The sequence below is a fragment of the Oratosquilla oratoria genome, chromosome 26, assembly GCF_046742065.1.
Source record: "Oratosquilla oratoria isolate Oo_2021 chromosome 26, ASM4674206v1, whole genome shotgun sequence".
Taxonomy (NCBI): Eukaryota; Metazoa; Arthropoda; class Malacostraca; order Stomatopoda; family Squillidae; genus Oratosquilla; species Oratosquilla oratoria.
The window spans coordinates 6754374-6774525 of record NC_134802.1 but is presented as its reverse complement, the minus strand read 5'-3'; the positions used below and the strand labels follow the sequence as shown (position 1 = coordinate 6774525).

Sequence of the window (20152 nt, the reverse complement as noted above, 5' to 3'; positions counted from 1 at the left end):
CGTGTCGTAATAATACTCGCACCATAAAATATAGTCACGGCTTATATCGATTGTTCTCTCTTTCACCCGTGAATTTTGAAAACCACAGAGAATGGGATTAAGAACAGATTAGGGAGAATGTAAAAACACAGGGGTGACTACAATAAATATAACCAAGACGCCGATATGGCAGCGTCGCGAATCCACTTGCTCCTCATGACGCCTACGTGTGCGGCACCATATGGAAGGGGTTAACCTCTTCACTATGGGGCACATCGCACGTCTGGCAGCATTAGCTGCCCAACGTGTGATGTTGCGTCATAATAATCGCATTATAAAAAATAAAGTCAGTGCTCAATCGTTTGTTCTCTTTCACCCGTGAATTTTGATAACCATAGAAGATATGATGAAGCCAGTTTAGAGAGAATGGAGGTTACGTAGGTACGACTACAATAAATATAATCAAGACGCTGACATCGGCATCATCGCGTACCCACTTGCTCCTCATGACGCCTACGTGATGATGTGGAATGTTACATGAGTTTCTTTGCAAATGACAAAATTGTCAAGGAAAGTAAAAACCAAAACAGATTGTGAATCACTACAGGAAAACCTGAATGAGGTTTGGAAGTGGAGTCAGAAATTTGAAGTGGACTTCAATATTAACAAGTGTAGCATAGTAGAGTTTGGAAAAAGTAGAATTAGAATATCAGGACAATATAAAATTGGAACTAAGGAGGTAAAGAAGGTGGAATCTGAAAAAGATCTGGGGGCAATTATCTCAAATGACTTGTCCTCTGATAAACAAATAAACAAAATTTTCGGAGAATCCTATAACTTGCTAAGATTAATAAAAGTGGCATTTACATGTTTAGACAAAGAAATTATTAAAAAAATATTAGTCACACTGATAAGACCTAGACTAGAATATGCAGTGATATTGTGGTCACCCAGTACCAAAAAGAATATAATTTTTTTTTTAAAGAATCCAGAAAGCAGCCACAAAAATGACTCCAGCACTTTCAAACTTGTCATATGAGGAGAGACTGGCTAAATTGGAATCATTGACTCTGGAGCAAAGAAGGAAGGCCACCTACTGACCATCCATAGAATCATGAATGGTACAGAAATACTCGATAGAGAGGACTTGTTAAATTGGAACAAGAGAAACACAAGAGGACATGGAAAGAAACTAAAAAAAGATAGTTATAGAAGAGATCTGAAGAAGAACAGTTTTCCGCATAGAATGATGGACACTTCAAACAAACTGGATGACAAAATAGTGTGCAAAAACCATTCATGAATTTAAGAGCAAACTAGACACTGCAAGATACAAATGCGGGACACCACAAGCGTAGCTCCCCTTCCGTAAAATACAACTAGGTAAACACACTTCCTAATCACTCATTTGATGTCTTTTGACAATCAAGGCCAGAAAATTTGTGCCAATATTGTTTTCTCTCTTATCGCATGAGGCACTACTATCTGAGTAACAATACCACCTGCCTTTTCTGGTGCCTTGTATTTTCTCAAGAGCACACCATCCTTCATGACACACTTCCTCTTGCTGTACTTCCCTTTCTCCTGCTCTTCCTCCTCAACTGCTCAGCGTACCACCTCCAATTCAGGATCCTCCTGCTGTAGTCAGATGAGTTCCTTCCTATCCATGGCCATCTCATGGACAACCTGTGAATCTTGTCCACTAGTTGTTCCTTACATCCTTTAAGTACCCAGTTTAAGATCCCATTAGGTCCTGAAGCTTTTGTCACATCCAGTGTTTGCAAAAGATTGAGTACTTCCCTTACTTCTACATTTATATCCTCTACACCTGGGTTTTTGCTCCAAAAAGTGTGCTCTTTTATGAAGACCAATCAGAAACTTTCATTTATTGTTTCTGCCTGAGTTGTGGCATGTTCAAAGAACTCATCCCCACTTTTAACTTGGTGATTATTTCCCTATGTCTGAATTTACCATCTATAAACCAGTAAAACAACTTAAGTTTATCTTTGCATTTATCTACTACACCTGTTTTCTTTCTCCTGCGAATTCTTAGTCATTCCTTGTTTGTAAGTTTCTCAATTGCTTCTTTTCTTCCTACATTTTCCCCAAGCCACATCCCTGGCCTTTTTTATAAACTCACACTTTTTGTTAAATCAGCCCTGTTTCTGCTTCTTCCTCCCACCAATCTTTGGCACATGTTTACTCACTCCCCTATTGTAAATATCAAGAAAAAATTCTCATTTCCTCATTATTGCCATTGTATTTATAAATTCCTTCTAGTTTGCTTCTTCAAAGAATATATTGGTTTGTGTTTGCTATTAAGATGCATTTGATTAAGATGGACCCAGGTTTTTCGTATATTGCATTATATTGAAGAGTGTGTAATTTATGTCATTCATATATATTGGACAGGTGCAGAAGCAGTAGATGAGGTGAAGAAAGATGGGCACTAGAGTAGTGAAAAATTTTGTAGTGAGAAAAGTAGGGAGTAGGTAATAGGTGTGAGAATTTGGCCCTACTCCAGAGACCAGGTACCAGCCATTGGGACCACACCTCTAGGTAGAGGTGAATGATATTGAGGTCGTTTGTATTGATTGGAGAACTTTAAGGTGGCAGCATACTAGACTGGCATGCTACATGTTTTTGTTACTTCATTTGAGTAGAAATGATTGTGGTTACAATATTCTAGACTTCCATAAGAACATCTCAACGATCTGTCTAACATTCATATAAATTTAACTTCTCTTAGTTCATCATTCAGCTTCTCACTATTAGAGAGAAATTTGACATTTGGAAATTTGAAAAATGAAGGATCATAACTGAATTTTTTCTATCAAGATGAAGTAGCAAAAGCAAATAGCATGCTAGTAAGAAATGCTTAATATGCCTCCACCTTTAGTCTGCATCAGATTGTTGGATTTTTATATTGGCCTCCATTCAAAGAAGGTAAAAACAGAAGAGGACTGCAACTCATTGCAACAAGATCTGGACACGATCTGGAATTGGACTCAAAAGTGGGAAGTAAAATTTAATATAAAGAAATACAGTATAATGGAATTTGGAAAGAGTAAAAACAGAATATCAAAAGATTACAGAATTGGGGAAGAAAAAGTAAAAATGCAAACTCGGAAAAAGATCTTGGAGTGATGATTGGAAAGGACATGAAACCAGATAAGCATATAAATAGAATATTCGGGGAAACCTACAATTTATTGAGGTCAATCAAAGTGGCATTTGCTTATTAGGATGAAGAAATGATAAAGAAAATACTAACTACACTGATAAGACCAAAACTTGAGTATGCAGCATCACTTTGGACACCCAGTACCAAAAAGAATATTAAGAAACTAGAAAGAATACAAAGAGCGACAGCCAAAGTCCAAATTGAATCTACCAACTTTGGAACAAAGAGAAAGAGGAGATTTGCTGACTATCTACAGAATAATGAAAGGAATGGAAGTTTTAGATAGGAACGACTTGTTAGTGTGGGACAACAGTAAAACGAGAGGACACAGAAAAAACTGAAAAAGGACAGCTATAGAAGAAACTTGAAAAGAAACAGCTTCCCACACAGAGCGATAAATACATGGAACAAATTAGACAATGAAACAGTATGTGCAAACACTACAAGATTTTAAGATAAAACTTGATGCGGAGAGATACAAAGACGGGTCACCACAAGCATAGCTCCCTTCCCATATATTACAACTAGGTACAGGTAGTCGGCGACTTACAACCGATGCGACTTACAACTGATCGACTTTACGACCACGAGATAGTGCAATAATATTTAACAATTAATAGAGTAATAGAATTGCAATGTTATGCCTAGCAGTGCAGTACAATTACTCCGCATGCCGCTAGATGCGAGTACGATAGTTTTGGCAGGCTGCCGGCATCATCAGCATCCCGACCAGCTAAATATTCTTTCATCTTGTTTGTTTGAAGTAAAATGTTTCCTAATTTTGTATTGCTTTTTGTATCTTTGTATTTCTATATGTTTTGCAATTAATAAAATGTAACAGTAAAACTTTTTTTATGCCTAGGCTAGTTTGTTGTCGATAACAATATGCGTCCAGATGGACTTACGACCTGTCTGTCGGAACCGAACTCGGTCGTAAGTCGACAACTACTTGTAAATACTTGATATGATGATATGGTTTAATGTCACACACTCCCCCCTATCGGGAGGCTAGGACGGTGCCCCTCACAGAGGGCTTTGTAGCGTGGAATTTAATGAACCATGCCCTTGGTTCAACTTCGCCAATGGGAGGATTCGAACCACCTTCATCTCGACCTTCGCCGCAAGTAACGATGCCCTAACCAGCTCAGTCAGTGAGTATTTACTTAATTGTAATATATGGGAAAAGAGATATATGTCTCAATTGTAGTGTTCACAACCACTACTACAGAGGTCAGAGTTTGATTCCCACCCAGGGCTGAAATGATTTGATCATTGCTGCACTGTGAGCTGGCACTCCAACTCTTGTAGACTGGGAGTTGGGTGTGTGTGTAAGCTCTCATCTGGAAAGGTAATAGCTGTCTATCTTGTTCAATACATGATTTAAGACCATGATGAATCACTTGTGGGGTCCTCTTTTTCTTCAATTGTTATAACTTATTGCTATGACATTTACAGTTTTAAATTGGGCATCTTCTAAACTGTTGAAGTTCATGCCTCTGTATGGAAAACTGGTGTCATGACTAGGGATGCATCTTTGATGCTTCCAGGAGGAATAGTGTAAGTTAGAAGTGACTTACCATTAGTATATGAATGAAGATTACTTTCCACTGATAAGAGAATACTGTGTTAATTTGTTTCCAGGTAACCCCAATGTGGATAGAATATCTTTCTTGCCCCTTGTTGATCCAGAGCCAGGAGATGTTTATGTTGTGGCTGTACCTCAATCAAAAGGAGGTAAGTTCAAACTACAATATGTAGTAAATAAGCATAGATAGTCTTATTATGCCGTTAAGTATATATGTTTGTACATGTTGACTTTGCAGATTGTCATACAGACTATGACCAAATTACTAGCATTTGAAATTTCTTTAGATAAGGTCAAATGATAGATTGCTGTAGGTGGAAATTCTTAGTTATGAATATAAGAACATACTCTAGATAAAGATCCAATTAGACCATACAAGCAGTATGCTTTGTCTGAGCAATTTTGAGATGTCTAGCTAAAAAATAAGAACTTTTTGTAAATATAAAGATGCCAGGCCATTATAGCTAGTTGTCAAGATAGCCAATATTTCTTTGCCACATTATGCCAAATCATACATACATACATTTACCAACAGCTTTTCCCCCCTACAAGGGAGGTAGCCAAAGCCAATGGCATAAATCCATTCCCACCCATTTCATCCCCATATACTCTATTCCTATTCACCACTACTCCCTCCCTCTTTTCTTGGCTCCTCCTGGATGACGGGTCAACCCTGCATCTCGCCCACTGCCCTGGGACAGAAGCAATGCAGCAAGACACAACATATTCATAGCAAGGCCACCCCATCCAATCAGTGACCCCCCCTCCTCCATCCCCTAATGCAGAAAAAGAGAAGATGGGGAGAAGTCACATTGGACTGCATCAAAATATCATTTACACATACTCAATCACCCCCCATTCTCCACCCACTCCTTTCCATGCATCACAGCATCATCCACACACAACCACTCTCCACTCACCCCTATTTTGTGTCTTTTCATTTCCTTCCTCAACAGACACTCCCCTCTTTCCCAATGCCCCTTCTACCCCATCCATCCATCCCATCCTTGGTCACCCCCTCATGTTCACTCCCTCACCTCTGCCTTCCACACCTCTTCTACTAATCTTTCTTCACTCATTCTTTCCATGTGTCCAAACCATCCCAATGCTCTTTCATCAACCATATCTCCCAACTTCCTTTTTACCCCCGCTCTCCTCCTCACCTCCTTATTTCTCACTCTATCCACCTCAGCAACCCCTACCACACTTCTCAGACATTTCATCTCAAACACATTCAAACTTTTCCTCTCTTCCTCTCTCATGTTCCATGTTTCTGCCAAATCATAGAGTGTGAAAATAAAAGGAAAAACTATAAAAAGATTGTATATTATCATATGGTTGTCTAGATTATTTTTTAAACTATGCATGTTTGATGGGACCTTATTATCAGGTAATTTGTTCCACCAATTTACCATTTTGTTGCTAAAGAAATGTTGCTTTATTTCAAGCTGTGCTCTAGAACTCTTAATTTTGTAGCTGTGACCCTATATTCTCTTATTTCCTAATACTAAATGGCTTCAAAAATGAGATTATCTAGCCCTTTAAATATCTTAAAAACAAAAAACTGGATAAAGTCGCCATGCAATCTCCTATACCTTAAACGTGTAGTACTGGGATGCAGCATTACAAATTATATAGATTTAGTTCTTTCAATCTGTCTTCATAGAGTGAGTAATACTGGGAATTAGTTTAGTTTACAAAGGATTACAAAGGCAAAGCATGCCGACAGGAGACCTTTTGATCCATATCTAGGTCGGATGCAAAAAAAAAAAAAAAAAAAAAAAAAAAAAAAATAATATTAATAATAAATTAAAACTATAACAATGTAAATAACAATTAAAATACATAAATAATTGCATTGGTATAGTTGAATAACAAACAAACAGGTAAATAGTAAATGATAATAAATTGACATATAACTAATAATAAATGAAAATCAGACAGACAAATTATAACAAAACAAAAACAAATAATATAACATAAATTATAATAATTACAGCATCTTACTTAGGTATTTATCTAAATGATTCTTAAAGCTTCGAACTGAACTACATTGCACTACCTGTGCAGGAAGTTTATTCCATTCATTAACTACACGGTTGGCAAAGTTGTTTCTACCTACTTCCAAATTGAATCTATTTCCGGACAGTTTGAGACCATTGTTTCTTGTCTGATTCTCATTCAATGTGAAAATTTGGTCACTTTTGATGTTGTCAATTCCCTTTAAAATCTTAAAGACCTGTATCAAGTCACCTCTGAGTCTACGCTTTTTTAGGGAAAACAGATTCATGTGCTTAAGTCGATTTTCGTATGATTTATTTTTGATATTTGGAATCAGTTTTGTGGCTCGCCGTTGTACTTTTTCCAGTCTGTCAATGTCTTTAATGAGATTCGGTGACCATACGGAAACAGCATATTCCAAATGTGGACGAACTAACGATTTATATAGCTTGTTAATGAGTGATGGACTTTTGAAATCAAAAGATCGCGCAATCAATCCCAGAATCTTATTTGCTTTCTCAGAGGCTGAAATACACTGCTTGGATGATTTGAGGTCGTTACTGATAATTACGCCGAGATCTTTTTCACTATCCACTTTTGTTAACGAATTTCCAAATAACTTGTAATCGTACTTACTGTTATTTTTACCTATGTGCATTACCTTGCATTTACTTGTGTTAAATTTCATTAGCCACTTTTCAGACCATTGCTGTAATTTATCTAAATCTTCTTGAATATCTAATTGGTTTGAGTGATCATTTGCCACTCCGCACAGTTTTGTATCATCAGCAAATTTGGAAACAGTAGATTTTAGTCCATGGTCTATATCATTTATATATACTATGAATAGAAGTGGCCCAAGAACGGAACCCTGAGGAACTCCACTTGCAACACTTTTCCATCCAGAGGTTTTTCCATTTAAAACAACTCTCTGTTTTCGACCTTTCAACCAATTACTAGTCCAACCTAATAGGCTACCACTTATTCCATGCAAAGCTAATTTAGTAAGAAGTCTTTCGTGTGGGACGGTATCAAAAGCTTTTGCAAAGTCTAGATATATTAAATCTATATTGTTTCTTTTGTCAAAATTCGAGACAACTGTGTTGTAGAATTCGAGTAAGTTAGTCACGCAAGAACGTTTCCGTCTGAAACCATGTTGGCTATCATTTATCAAACGGTTACTTTCTAAATGATATTCGATAGCATCTCTGATGATAGTTTCCATTATTTTTCCTACGATCGAAGTCAAACTAATAGGCCTATAGTTATTTGGTTTCTTTTTGTCACCTTTTTTGAATATGGGAGTAACGTTAGCTAGCTTCCATTCTCTTGGGACATCTCCGGATATGATGGATTTCTTGAAAATAATTTCTAATGGAACAACAATCTCATTTTTTATTTCCTTTAAGATTCTTGGATGCCAACCGTCAGGCCCTGGTGTTTTATTAACTTTGAGTTTGTCTATACACCTTTTAATTGTTTCTTTTGTTATATTTACCGTAGTGAGTAAGTTTACCCCAGACTTTTCACAGGTTTCAGTTTGGAATTCACTTTGAGGTGTTTCGTTTACGAATACCGAGCTAAAATAATTGTTTAAGAGATTACACATTCCTTCATTTGAATATTCAAGTTGACCGTCAGCAGATAATAGTGGACCAATGTGATTCCTAACAACCTTTTTATCTCTAATGTAACTATAGAATTCTTTGGGATTCTCTTTGGATTTCTCAGCGATGTTCATTTCGTATTGTCGTTTTCTTTTTCTTATTGTCTTTTTTAAATCTCTCTGTATTGATACATAACTTTCATAGTCATTAGATGCACCCGAGCACTTATATTTCTTATAAGCCTGTCTCTTTTTAGCAATACTTTTTTCAGTTTCTTTGTCGAGCCACTTTGGGCGAGCCTGATTTGGGGGACGTCTGTCCTTAAAAGGAATGTAAGTTTGAATCATCTTAGTGAGCGTATTTTGAAATATTTCCCACATCTGATCTACAGGTCTTTCGTTTAATTTTGCCTCCCAATCTGTAAGCTGAAGCTCCTGACGTAGTTCTATGAACTGAGCTTTACTGAAATCGGGTATTTTAGAAGCACAAGTACCTATTCTAAAATTGTTTAGGAGTTTGAATCTGACTAAGTTGTGATCGCTATTTGCAACAGATTCACCGACTTCTACATCAGTTGCCATGCTTTCGCGGCTAGTGATCAATAAATCGAGTAAGTTTCCATATCTTGTGGGCTCTTTTACATGCTGAATTAAGTAATTGTCACCAAGAAAATCAATCAAGCGACTACCTATATGGCCATGTTCAAGGGTCATCCAATCAATGTCAGTAAAATTGAAATCACCCATTATCAATAAATCCCGGTTGCAGAAACTAGACAGTTCTTGAAATAACAGTTTGTCGTCTGCTAATGATAGTGTCTTTGGCCTATATATTACACCTATATTCATTTTTTGTCCATTTGTTTGGGTTAACTCAACCCACAAACTGTCATATGCATCCTGTTTCACTTTCTCTAAAACACAAGCATGAACATTGTTTTTAACGTACAATAGAACACCCCCACCTTTCTTGTGGTTTCTATCCTGATGAAAGTGTTTAAATCCCACAATATTAAATTCAGCTTCGAACTCTGTACCATTTAACCATGTCTCAGTTATTCCTATCATATCGAGATTTTCGCTTTTGACATACGCCTGTATTTCTTAAAATTTGTTCCTAATACTACGAGCATTAAAGTACATAGTTTTAAGAAACTCCTGATTATTTCTTTTTGACACATTTTGAGTTTCAATATCATGTCTTATATTATCATTTTGTTTTTTATTTATGCCTTGCTCTATATTATTATTATTTGGTCCTTCATTGACATTCAATGCCTCATTAACATTTCTCCTATCAAAATTAACATTTCCCCCATCACGGACATCTGGTCGATTACGGTCATCCGATCTATTTTGTACATTCCAGTAAGTGTATATCTGCATGTAAATAAGGAGACCATGCTTGGACACAATATTCTAAAATAGGTCTTACCAGTGCTTTATAACATTTTAATATTACTTCTTTAGTTTTGTAATCAGTACTAAAGGATATAAATCCTAATGTCTTATTTGCTTTCTTTACTACATCATTCTATCATTTATATGGTTTTTAAGCTTTTATTAATTGTTACCCCTAAATTTTTTTCATAGTCTGATTCTGTTATCAGTGATCTTTCACAGGGCCCTGACAAGGGGAGGGGGGGGGTCAATACCCCAGGGTGGCACGTTTTGGGAGGGCGGCACATTTGGTGGAAAGAAGGTGAAGCAAATTCCCCCTAATGTACTTTTAATGCATGATTTATTTATCATGAGTTGTGTGTATGAATGATGTGTGTATAAACATTGTTTTGTGGATGAATGTTACATGTGAATCATGCTAGTGACCATCAGATGTGGAAGGTGGTGGTAGTGGTGGTGTGTGTGTGTGAGGGGGGGCACTTTTTTGACTCACCCCGGGGTGGCACTTTTTGATTCGCCCCGGGGCGGCACTTACCCATATCGGGGCCCTGATCTTTCATACTGCAATTTATCTACATCTTTCTGCATATAAATTGCATCCTTGTAATTAGTTACTTTGCTAAATATCTTTGTGACACATCACTTCCAACTTCTATTCAGCAAGAGGTGTGACCATTTGAGACAACTTGTTGAAATCTATTTGATAGCCATTCTTTAATCCAGTTTAGTATTGGCCCATTGATACCATGTCATTTTAGTTTTCAAATAAATCTGTTATGAGGGACAGTGTCAAAAGGTTTACAGAAGTAGAGATAGGTGATATCCACTGGGTCTACCTTGTCTAAGGACGGTGATGTCTTAAAAAAAAAAAAAAAATAAAAAAAAAAAAATTAATGTTTGTTAGGCATGACTTATTTTTTTAAGTCCATGTTGGGAATCATGTAATAAATTGTGTTGCTCCAAAAATGTAGCCATGATGTCCTTATGATAGATTAAAAAGACTTTACACACAATTGATGTTTGACTTATAGGTCAGTTTACACACAATTGATGTTTGACTTATAGGTCAGTTTACGCACAATTGATGTTTGAGACTGTCAAAGTCAAATATTATTTTACGGGGTAAATGCTACTTCTACACTGCACTCCTTAATATATTGAACATGAGGATGCCTATGTATGTGTCATGAGGCACGAATGGGATTTTTGAGGATGCCAGCATCAACTTCCTGATTATATTTATTTTGTAATTGTACCTGAGTGACCCCCATATTCTTTGAACAGGTTTGATCAAGTTTTCTATGAAAGAGAATAAGTATAACAGCAGTAATTTTATATTTTGTAATGCACATATTATGATGCATCTTCTTACATCAGGCAACCTGGTTTGCACACAAATATTTGACTCATGTTGAGGAGGTAATAAGCTTTGGATAAATTTCATCTAGTCCTAGTGATTGTCCTTCCTTTAACTGCTTTAATTTCTTGCAAATCGTAGAAACAGAAAATTCAGTAATTTCCACCATTTCACTTGTTGTTGTTGTTGTTGTTGTCGTTCCCTAGACTGTCTGTCCGAGCAGTCCCGTCTCCCCAAGGAAGGCCACAGCCGAAACTGGGTTTTCCCACAAATCCTTTATAGAGTGTATGTTGTGTTGTTTGCGTGCATGATTGTGTATAATGCAGTCTTCCATTATGTGTTGTATGGTATGGGGTGAAGTGTTACATCCTGGGCAGCTGTTCACAACACGGTTGTCCAGCCTCTTCTGGTAGCTTAGAAGTGCTGGGTGGTGACCGCATCGCAGTCTGGCCAAGTGGACTCTGTCCTTTCGTGGGAGAGAGGATTCAGAAGGGTGGATATCAGGGGGTCTGGCATGCAGCAGTGTGTTAATGGAGCGGTGAGTGATATGATTATGAATATGTTTCCGGAGGCTGGTATTTGGTGGTTGTGGAGGAAGAGAAGAGAGTATCTGTGCGTAATAAAGGTCTTTGGGTGTAGTTTTAATGTTTCTTGGTGTGTGTGGGTGTTCTGCTATGTAGTGTAGCGGGTGTGATGTGTTTGTGGTGGCTGCAGCAAGTGTTTGTGTGCCTCTCATGTCGAGGTGGTCCTTGACTTTGAGGACTTTTGTTTCATGGTGTAAATGGTCTGTAGGTGTTGTATTTGTGCAGCCTGTAATTGTTTTTAGGGCTTTGTTTTGTATGATTTGAAGGGTGTTGTGGTGTGTCTCACTGAGATTAGGAGCCCATGCAGGACTCGCATAATTCATCACTGAGTGTATGCATTGTTTGTATATTGTTATATTAGTTTCTTTGTTTTGTCCAAATGTTGTTCCAGTGATTGACTTAAGTGCGTTAAGTCTAGGTGTGCATTTGTTTTTTATGTTTGTGAGGTGTTGTTTGAAAGACATGGATGTATCGTATGTTACACCAAGAATTTTCAGTGTGTTTGTGTGTGGTATTAGAGTGTTGTTGATGTAGAGATGAGGTATGTATTTGTGTTCTTTTGTCCAGTTGGTGAGAAGTGTTGCTGTAGATTTGGTTGGAGCTATTTTGAGTCTGTTTGTGATGAACCATGTGTTGAGTGTGTCAAGGTAAGGCTGGATTATTTCTGCAGCTTTGTCTGTGTTACGATGTGTGCATGTGATTGTTATGTCGTCTGCGTAGGAAGAGATTTGTATTTCTGAGGTGTCTGGCGTGGGTAAGTCATGCATGTATAGATTAAATAATGTGGGGGATAGAACTGAGCCCTGTGGTACTCCGTTCTTAATGTTTCTGATGTGCGATGATTGGCCATTATATGACACATGAGCATTCCTGCCTGCCAGATAATTGGCCAGCCATCTTTTGGTGTTATTGTGCATGTCTGTGTTATATATTTTATTTGTTAGGTTGTGGCGGGGGATAGCATCAAAAGCTTTACTAATGTCCAATGTTATAAGAAGTGTTCTGTGGTGGGGCCTATCTGAATTGATGCCATCAAAAATTCTTTGTGTGAGGTTTGTCAGAAGAGTGTTTGTGGAGTGTAGTGGCCTAAAGCCGTGTTGTGAGTCAGCAAGGGGAATATATGGTGTGACAAGTTTAAGTATTAGGCGTTCAATGATTTTAGAGGGGGTGCAGAGAAGTGTGATTGGGCGGTGCAATGTTGGGATTGTTGGGTCTTTGTTCGGTTTTGGAATGGTGATTATTTTACCATGCTTCCAGATGTCGGGTATAGTGTTGTGTGAATAGCTGTAGTTTGCAATGTTTGTGAGTGCATGTATACCTTGTGGTCCAATGTGTTTTAGGTGGATGTTGCTTATGTTATCAGGGCCACAGGCAGATGAGTGCTTGAGATTATGCATTATGAGTTTTGTCTGACTGTCTATGAAGGGTGTATAGTCTGAGTCTGTGGGGAAGTCTTTCTTACGTCGAATGGTGCGTCGGTCGTCAGGGTGAGATGTAAGATGGCTCGTCTGTGCAAAATGACGTATGAGTGCGTTTGCTTGTTGTCTGTTTGAGGGTAGATTATCTGTTGTTGTGATTATTGCTGCGTGAGAGCGTGTAGTGTTAGTGTTGGATAGTGTGATGCTGTTGAGTGTTTTGTACAATTTGCTGGTGTTTGTTTTGTGATCAAGTGTATTGATAAAGTTTTGCCAATTTTGTGTTTTTTGTTCATGTATTTTATTGGCAATCACAGTGTTTAGTGTTTGTATTTGGTCTGCTATGTTTTGAGGGATAGGTGTGGGGGTATCGTGTTTAAGTGTGTCACGTTGTCTGATGAGGTCTTGGATTTCTGGTGTGAAGTTGGGGTTGTGTGATTTTCTGTTACCTCTAGGGATGTATCTCTTGTCTGCGTTTTGTATGATTGTATTAAAAGCGTGCACAGCATTGTTTATGTTTGTGATTGGTGTACTGTTAAGTGTTTCAAAATGTTGTTCTGTCTCTTCAGTAAAGGCTTCCCAGTTAGCTCTCTTGTAATTGGTGTAAGTGTGTCTGTGGCCAGCTGGGGTGCATCTTGTTTTGGTGGTGATGATGATTGGAAGGTGGTCCTGGAGCTGCAACGTCTACGTCGTGGGACCACCCCCCAACCCCAAGAGTTGGGGGCCAATCAGCAGCAACCACCCCTGGCCATCAGCTCTACGCAGATGGCACCGATCCCCATTTCACTTGTAATAAGAGGTGCTGGTATTTTACCTAGTTGTATTTTGCAGGAAGGGGAGCTGTGCTCATGGTGTCCCGCCTTTGTATCTTGCAGTGTCTAGTTTGCTCTTAAACTCATGAATGCTTTTTGTGCACACTATTTTTTTGTCCAGTTTGTTCCAAGTGTCCACCACTCTATGTGGAAAACTGTTTTTCTTCAGATCTCTTCTGTAGCTATGTTTTTTGGTTTTCTTTCCATGTCCTCTTGTGTTTCTCTTGTCCCAGTTTAACAAGTCCTCTCTATCAAGTATTTCTGTGCCCTTCATGATTCTATAGATGGTTAGTAGGTCACCTCTATCTCTTCTTTGCTCAAGAGTGGGTAACTCCAGTTTAGCCAATCTCTCCTCATATGACAAGTTTACAAGTGCAGGAGCCATTTTTGTTGCTGGTCTCTGGATTCTTTCTATTTTCTTTATATTCTTTTTGGTACTGGGTGACCACAATGTTGCCACATATTCTAGTCTAGGTCTTATCAGTATGACCAATATTTTTAAAATAATTTCTTTGTCCAAATATGTAAATGCCACTTTTATTGATCTTAGCAAGTTGTAGGATTCTCCAACAATTTTGTTTATTTGTTTATCACAGGACAAGTCGTTTGAGATAATTACACCCAAATCTTTTTCGGATCTCCTTCTTTACCTCCTTGGTTCCAATTTTATATTGCCCTGATATTCTATTTTTACTTTTTCCAAACTCTATTATGCTACACTTGTTAATATTGAAGTCCACTTCCCATTTCTTGCTCCTGTTCCATACCTTATTCAGACCTTCCTGCAGTGATTCGCAATCCTTTTTAGTTTGTACTTTCCTTAACCCATTCAACTCCGATGACAAGATGTCGTGTCATTTGGTCAAATAAAACAAAAAATCATAAAACACCAAAATGTTTGATCAAACACCAGAAAAATACGACGTCAATCCTCGCTTCGCTCGCAGCGAAGCGAGGATTGACGTCGTATTTTTCTGGTGTTTGATCAAACATTTTGGTGTTTTGTGATTTTTTGTTTTATTTGACCAAATGACAAGACATCTTGTCATCGGAGTTGAATGGGTTAACAGTTTGGCGTCATCTGCTAAGAAGCTCAATTAACATTTCTCATCATCATCCATGTCATTCACATAAATAGCAAACATTATGGGAGCCAATACAGATCCTTGCTGTACTCCACTGATCACCTCTTTCCAACCTGAATATTTTTCTCTGAGCACTACTCTCATCTTTCTACCAGTCAGGAAGTCCTCCATCCATTTTAGTAGGTTCCCTTGTATCCCTCCTATATGTTCCATTTTTTTTTAGATAATTTTTTGTGTGGTACTTTGTCAAAAGCTTTTTGTAAGTCCAGGAAGGCACGATCAGCCCATCCATTCCTTGCTTGCACTATGTCTATTAATCTTGAGTAGAAACATTAAGTTTGTGGTACATGATCTTCCCTGTCTGAACCCAAATTGTCTTGGGTTTATTATATTGTTGTCTTCCAGGTGTTTTACCCATCTATTCTTGATGATTTTCTCACAAATTTTGGCTATAGTGCTTGTTAGTGAGGCTGGCCTGTAGTTAGTTGATTCTTCCGTGTTTCCTCCTTTATATATTGGTACAATGTTAGCATTTTCCAGTCTTTTGGTATTTTTCCTTCTTTAAGTAACTTAATATGTTATGTATTTTGTCCATTAGTTCTTCTTTGCATTCTTTTAGAATCCAATTTGTAATTCCATCCGGGCCATGTGATTTCCTGATGTCAAGGTTTGATAGATGTTCCATTATTTCTTTTTGTGTTATTATTATCTTGCTCATGGGGGAGATTGCTTTTCATTTTCTTCATCCCAATATTGTGCATTCTCTCTAATGAAAACAGGTTTGAAGTGATTATTCATGACTTTGGCCATTTCTAATTCTTCTATGTATTCTATATTCCCTTGGCATAGTTTCACTATTTCCTGTTTGTTTTTAAGTTTACCGTTCACATATCGATAGAATAGCTTGGGTTGCTCTTTGCATTTATCTATAATGCCCTTTTCATGGTTCCTTTTCTCCTCTCTTCTCACTTTAACATACTCATTTCTATAGTTTATATATACTTGCCATTTTCCAGGTATTTATCTTTTCTCCATCTCTTCCAAGCTCTGTCCCTTCTATCTTTTGCCTCACTACATTTTTTGTTGAACCAGCATTTAATGTACACTCTCTCTAGCTTCTGTCTTGGTACATGCCTATTCACCATCAAGATATCCCATTTCTCTTCCATTTAAGTCTCTTCCATGTAAAAAAAATTCCCAGTTTGCATTCTGAAAGAATTTCTTTAGTTTTCCTAAGTCTGTTTTGTTGTACATCAATCTTCCTTTTCTATGTTTTTTATTTCTCTCCATGTATATTTCTTCCTTTAGTTCAGTCTCAATGAGTATATGGTCCCTCTTTCCAATTGGTGTCTTGTATTGGATTTTATCCACAATTTCAGGTTCTGTTGTAAATATTAAATCTAGTTTTGATGGCTCATTATTTCTGTATCTTGCATTTTCACTGACCCACTGAGTCAATGTATATTCCATGGTCATGTCCAGTAGTACATCACCCCACAAGTCTTCTCTCACTGCCATGTTCTCCCAACAAATTTCTCTGCAATTGAAGTTCCCCATAATTACCAGATTACCCCTGCCCATTAGTATCTCATTTAATGATTGCCTTGTATCTTCTAGCATTTTCATATGCTTGTTCTCTTTCCAAGGGTTCATTTTTGGGGGCACGTAAGTCACCACAAACTTTCTGCTTTTCATGTCCTTTTCTTTGACTTTCATTATAATCCGTTCTACATTACCTTTGCCCTCTGCAACTTTTGTCACATTCAAATTTTTCTTTGCCAAGAACATGATTGCTATTTCATCTGGTCCATGCAATTTTCTGACATCAAGATTACTCAAGTGTTTCAATATTTCATACTTTGTTACTTCTATTTCTTTCATAGGGGGGGACTTTCTCTTTCCATTCAATCTCTTCAGGTTGTATGTTCTCCCTTGTAAACACTGATTTAAAATGCTTGTTCATAATTTCTGCCATTTCTATTTCCTCTGTGTATTCAACTCCTTGTCGTAATTTCTCTAAATCTTGTTTGTTTTTCAGTTTGTTGTTTACAAATCTGTAAAATAGTGTTGGTTGATCTTTACATTTTTCTATGACATCTTTTTCATATTTTCTCTTTTCCTCTCTGCACACTTGTACATATTCGTTTCTATAACAAGTATATATTTTCCATTTTTCAGGTCTTTTGTCTTCTTTCCATTTTGTCCAAGCTTTATCTCTTTGGTCTTTTAACTCCCTACAACTTTTGTTGTACCAGCACTTTACATATTCTTTTTCTTGTTTTTGTCTTGGGACATACTTTTCCACTCCTTTTTTTTTATAAATTTTTGTCAAAATATTCCATTTCTCTTCCACTGTTGTTTCTTTTTTGTATATTATTTCACAGTTTTCTTTTTGAAAGAATTCTCTTATTTTATTGAAATTTGTTTTTTCATACATGATTCTTCCTTTTCTATATTGTTCATTTCTTTTCATGTATTTTTCCTCATTTAGTTCCAGTTCAATCAATTTGTGGTCACTTTTACTTATTGGTGTTTTATATTCAATCTTTTCCACAATTTTAAGTTCAGATGTGATTATTAGGTCTAGTCTCGATGGTTCTTCTTCATTTCTATACCTAGTGTTCTCTTGTATCCATTGTGTCATTGTGTGGTCAATAATCATGTCCTTGTTGCGGTGCATACACCTTTGATGTTCAGTAGACAGTACATAAGTCTCTCATTTTTCAATTTTACGTTTTGAATATATGGTGAGAGTGTTGGTCCTATTATAATTGCTACTCCATGTTTTCTTCTTCCTATTTCAACTCCAGCGTAGGAAATGAACCAATAGACAGAGTGATTGGGAAGTATGGAGTTCCAGGTAGGAATCGTAGTGGAGAATTGATGGTGGAGATGTGTCTTGAAAGAGAGTTGATGATAGCAAATACAGTGTTTAGGAAGAAAATCAAGCATAAATACACATGGAAGAGGGTGGTGGATAGAAGGGTGGCAGATAGAGCGTTAATGGACTGTATTTATTTACCTAGTTGTATTTACCTAGTATTTTGCGGGAAGGGGAGCTATGCTCATGGTGTCCCGCCATTGTATCTCGCAGTGTTTAGTTTGCTTTTAAACTCATGAATGGTTTTTGCGCTTACTATTTCATTATCCAGTTTGTTCCAAGTATCCAAAACTCTATGTGGAAAACTGTTTTTCTTCAGTTCTCTTCTGTAGCTATGTTTTTTTATTTTCTTTCCATGTCCTCTTGTGTTTCTCTTGTCCCAGTAAAGTAAGTCCTCTCTATCAAGTATGTCTGTGCCTTTCATGATTCTATAGATGGTCAATAGGTCACCTCTCTCTCTTCTTTGCTCCAGTGTCGGTAACTCCGGTTTAGCCAATCTTTCCTCATATGATAGGTTTGCACGTGTAGGTGCCATTTTTGTAGCTGCTCTCAGGATTCTTTCTATTTTCTTTATATTCTTTTTGGTACTGGGTGACCACAATGTCACCGCATACTCTAGTCTAGGCCTTATCAATGTAACCAATATTTTTTTTTATCATGTCTTCGTCCAAGTATGCAAATGCCACTTTTATTGATCTTAGCAAGTTGTAAGTCTCCCCAACAATTTTGTTAATCTGTTTTTCATAGGACAAGTCGTTTGTGATAATTACACCCAAATCTTTTTCGGATCCTACTTTCTTTACTTCCTTGGTTCCAATTGTATATTTTCCTTATATTCTGTTTTTGCTTTTTCCAAACTCCATTATGCTACACTTCTTAGTATTAAAGTCCACTTCCCATTTCTGACTCCAGTTCCATATCCTATTCAGGTCTTCTTGCAGTGCTTCACAGTCCTTATCAGTTTCTACTTTCCTTAACAGTTTGGCGTCGTCAGCAAAGAAACTCATGTAACAGTTCACGTCTTCGTCCATGTCATTCATATAGATAGCAAACATTATTGGTGCCAGTACAGATCCTTGCGGTACTCCACTGATCACCTCTTTCCAATCTGAATATTTTTCTCTGAGCACTGCTCTCATCTTTCTACCAGTCAGGAAGTCCTCTATCCATTTTAGTAGGTTCCCTTGTATTCCTCCTATGTGTTCCAGTTTTTTTAGTAATTTTCTGTGTGGTACTTTGTCAAAGGCTTTTTGCAAGTCTAGGAATGCACAATCAGCCCATCCATTTCTTGCACTATGTCTAGTAGCCTTGAGTAGAAGCATATTAAGTTTGTGGTGCATGATCTTCCTTGTCTGAACCCGAATTGTCTTGGGTTTAATATGTTGTTGTCTTCCAGATGTTTTACCCATCTATTCTTGATGATTTTCTCACAAATTTTGGCTATAGTGCTTGTTAGTGAGACTGGCCTATAGTTGGTGGGTTCTTCCTTGTTTCCTCCTTTATATATTGGTACAATGTTAGCATTTTTCCAGTCATTAGGTATCTTTCCTTCTTTGAATGTGCTATTTATTATGATGTGTATTTTGTCTGTTAGTTCTTCTTTGCATTCCTTTAGAATCCAATTTGCAATACCATCTGGGCCATGTGATTTTCTGACGTCCAGTTTTGATAGATGTTCTGATATTTCTTTTTGTGATATTGTGAACTCACTCATGTGGGGAGATTGCTTGTTATTATCTACGTCCCAATTTTGTATTTTCTCTCTGGTGAAGACAGATTTAAAGTGGTTGTTCATGACTTCGGCCATCTCTGATTCTTCTGTGTATTCTTTATTTCCTCTATATTTCCTTGTATAGTGGTGACCAGGAGTATGGTAGGAAGAGTTAAGGATGTACATGGTCTAAGGGGAGAGAGTGGGGGGAATATCAGATTATTTTCTAGTGGAAGGTAAATTGAGAGTGGAGAATAGGTGGAGAAAGAGGAAAAGAAGGTAGGGAGGTACTTAGAGTGAACTGCTTAAATGAAAAAAAAAAAAGGAGAATGAGTATAAGAAGAAGCTGAAAGAGGAGTGGGAGGGAGTAAAGGATAGAGTAGAACTAGGAGTGGAGGAGGAATGGGGATGGTTCAAGGAGGGAGTCATAAGGTGTGCAAAGATGGTGTGTGGAACAAGAAGGGCAGGAGGAAATAGAAGGAAGGGTAGTGAGTGGTGGGATGAGGAAGCAAAGAAAGGTGTAGGGGAGAAGAAGCAGGCATTCATAGATT

The 20152-nt window shown here is 37.4% G+C and overlaps 1 protein-coding gene across 13 annotated transcripts in view; it reads left to right on the top strand.

Moving 5' to 3' along the window:
* LOC143039374 (uncharacterized) overlaps positions 1 to 20152 on the top strand; it is a 1426499-nt gene that overhangs the window by 999546 nt on the left and 406801 nt on the right. For all 13 annotated transcript variants that reach the window (XM_076209287.1, XM_076209284.1, XM_076209291.1 and 10 more), the window contains one exon: positions 4805 to 4897. In XM_076209287.1, the coding sequence (XP_076065402.1) occupies positions 4805 to 4897 (93 nt within the window). The remainder of the gene's footprint in view (positions 1 to 4804; positions 4898 to 20152) is intronic.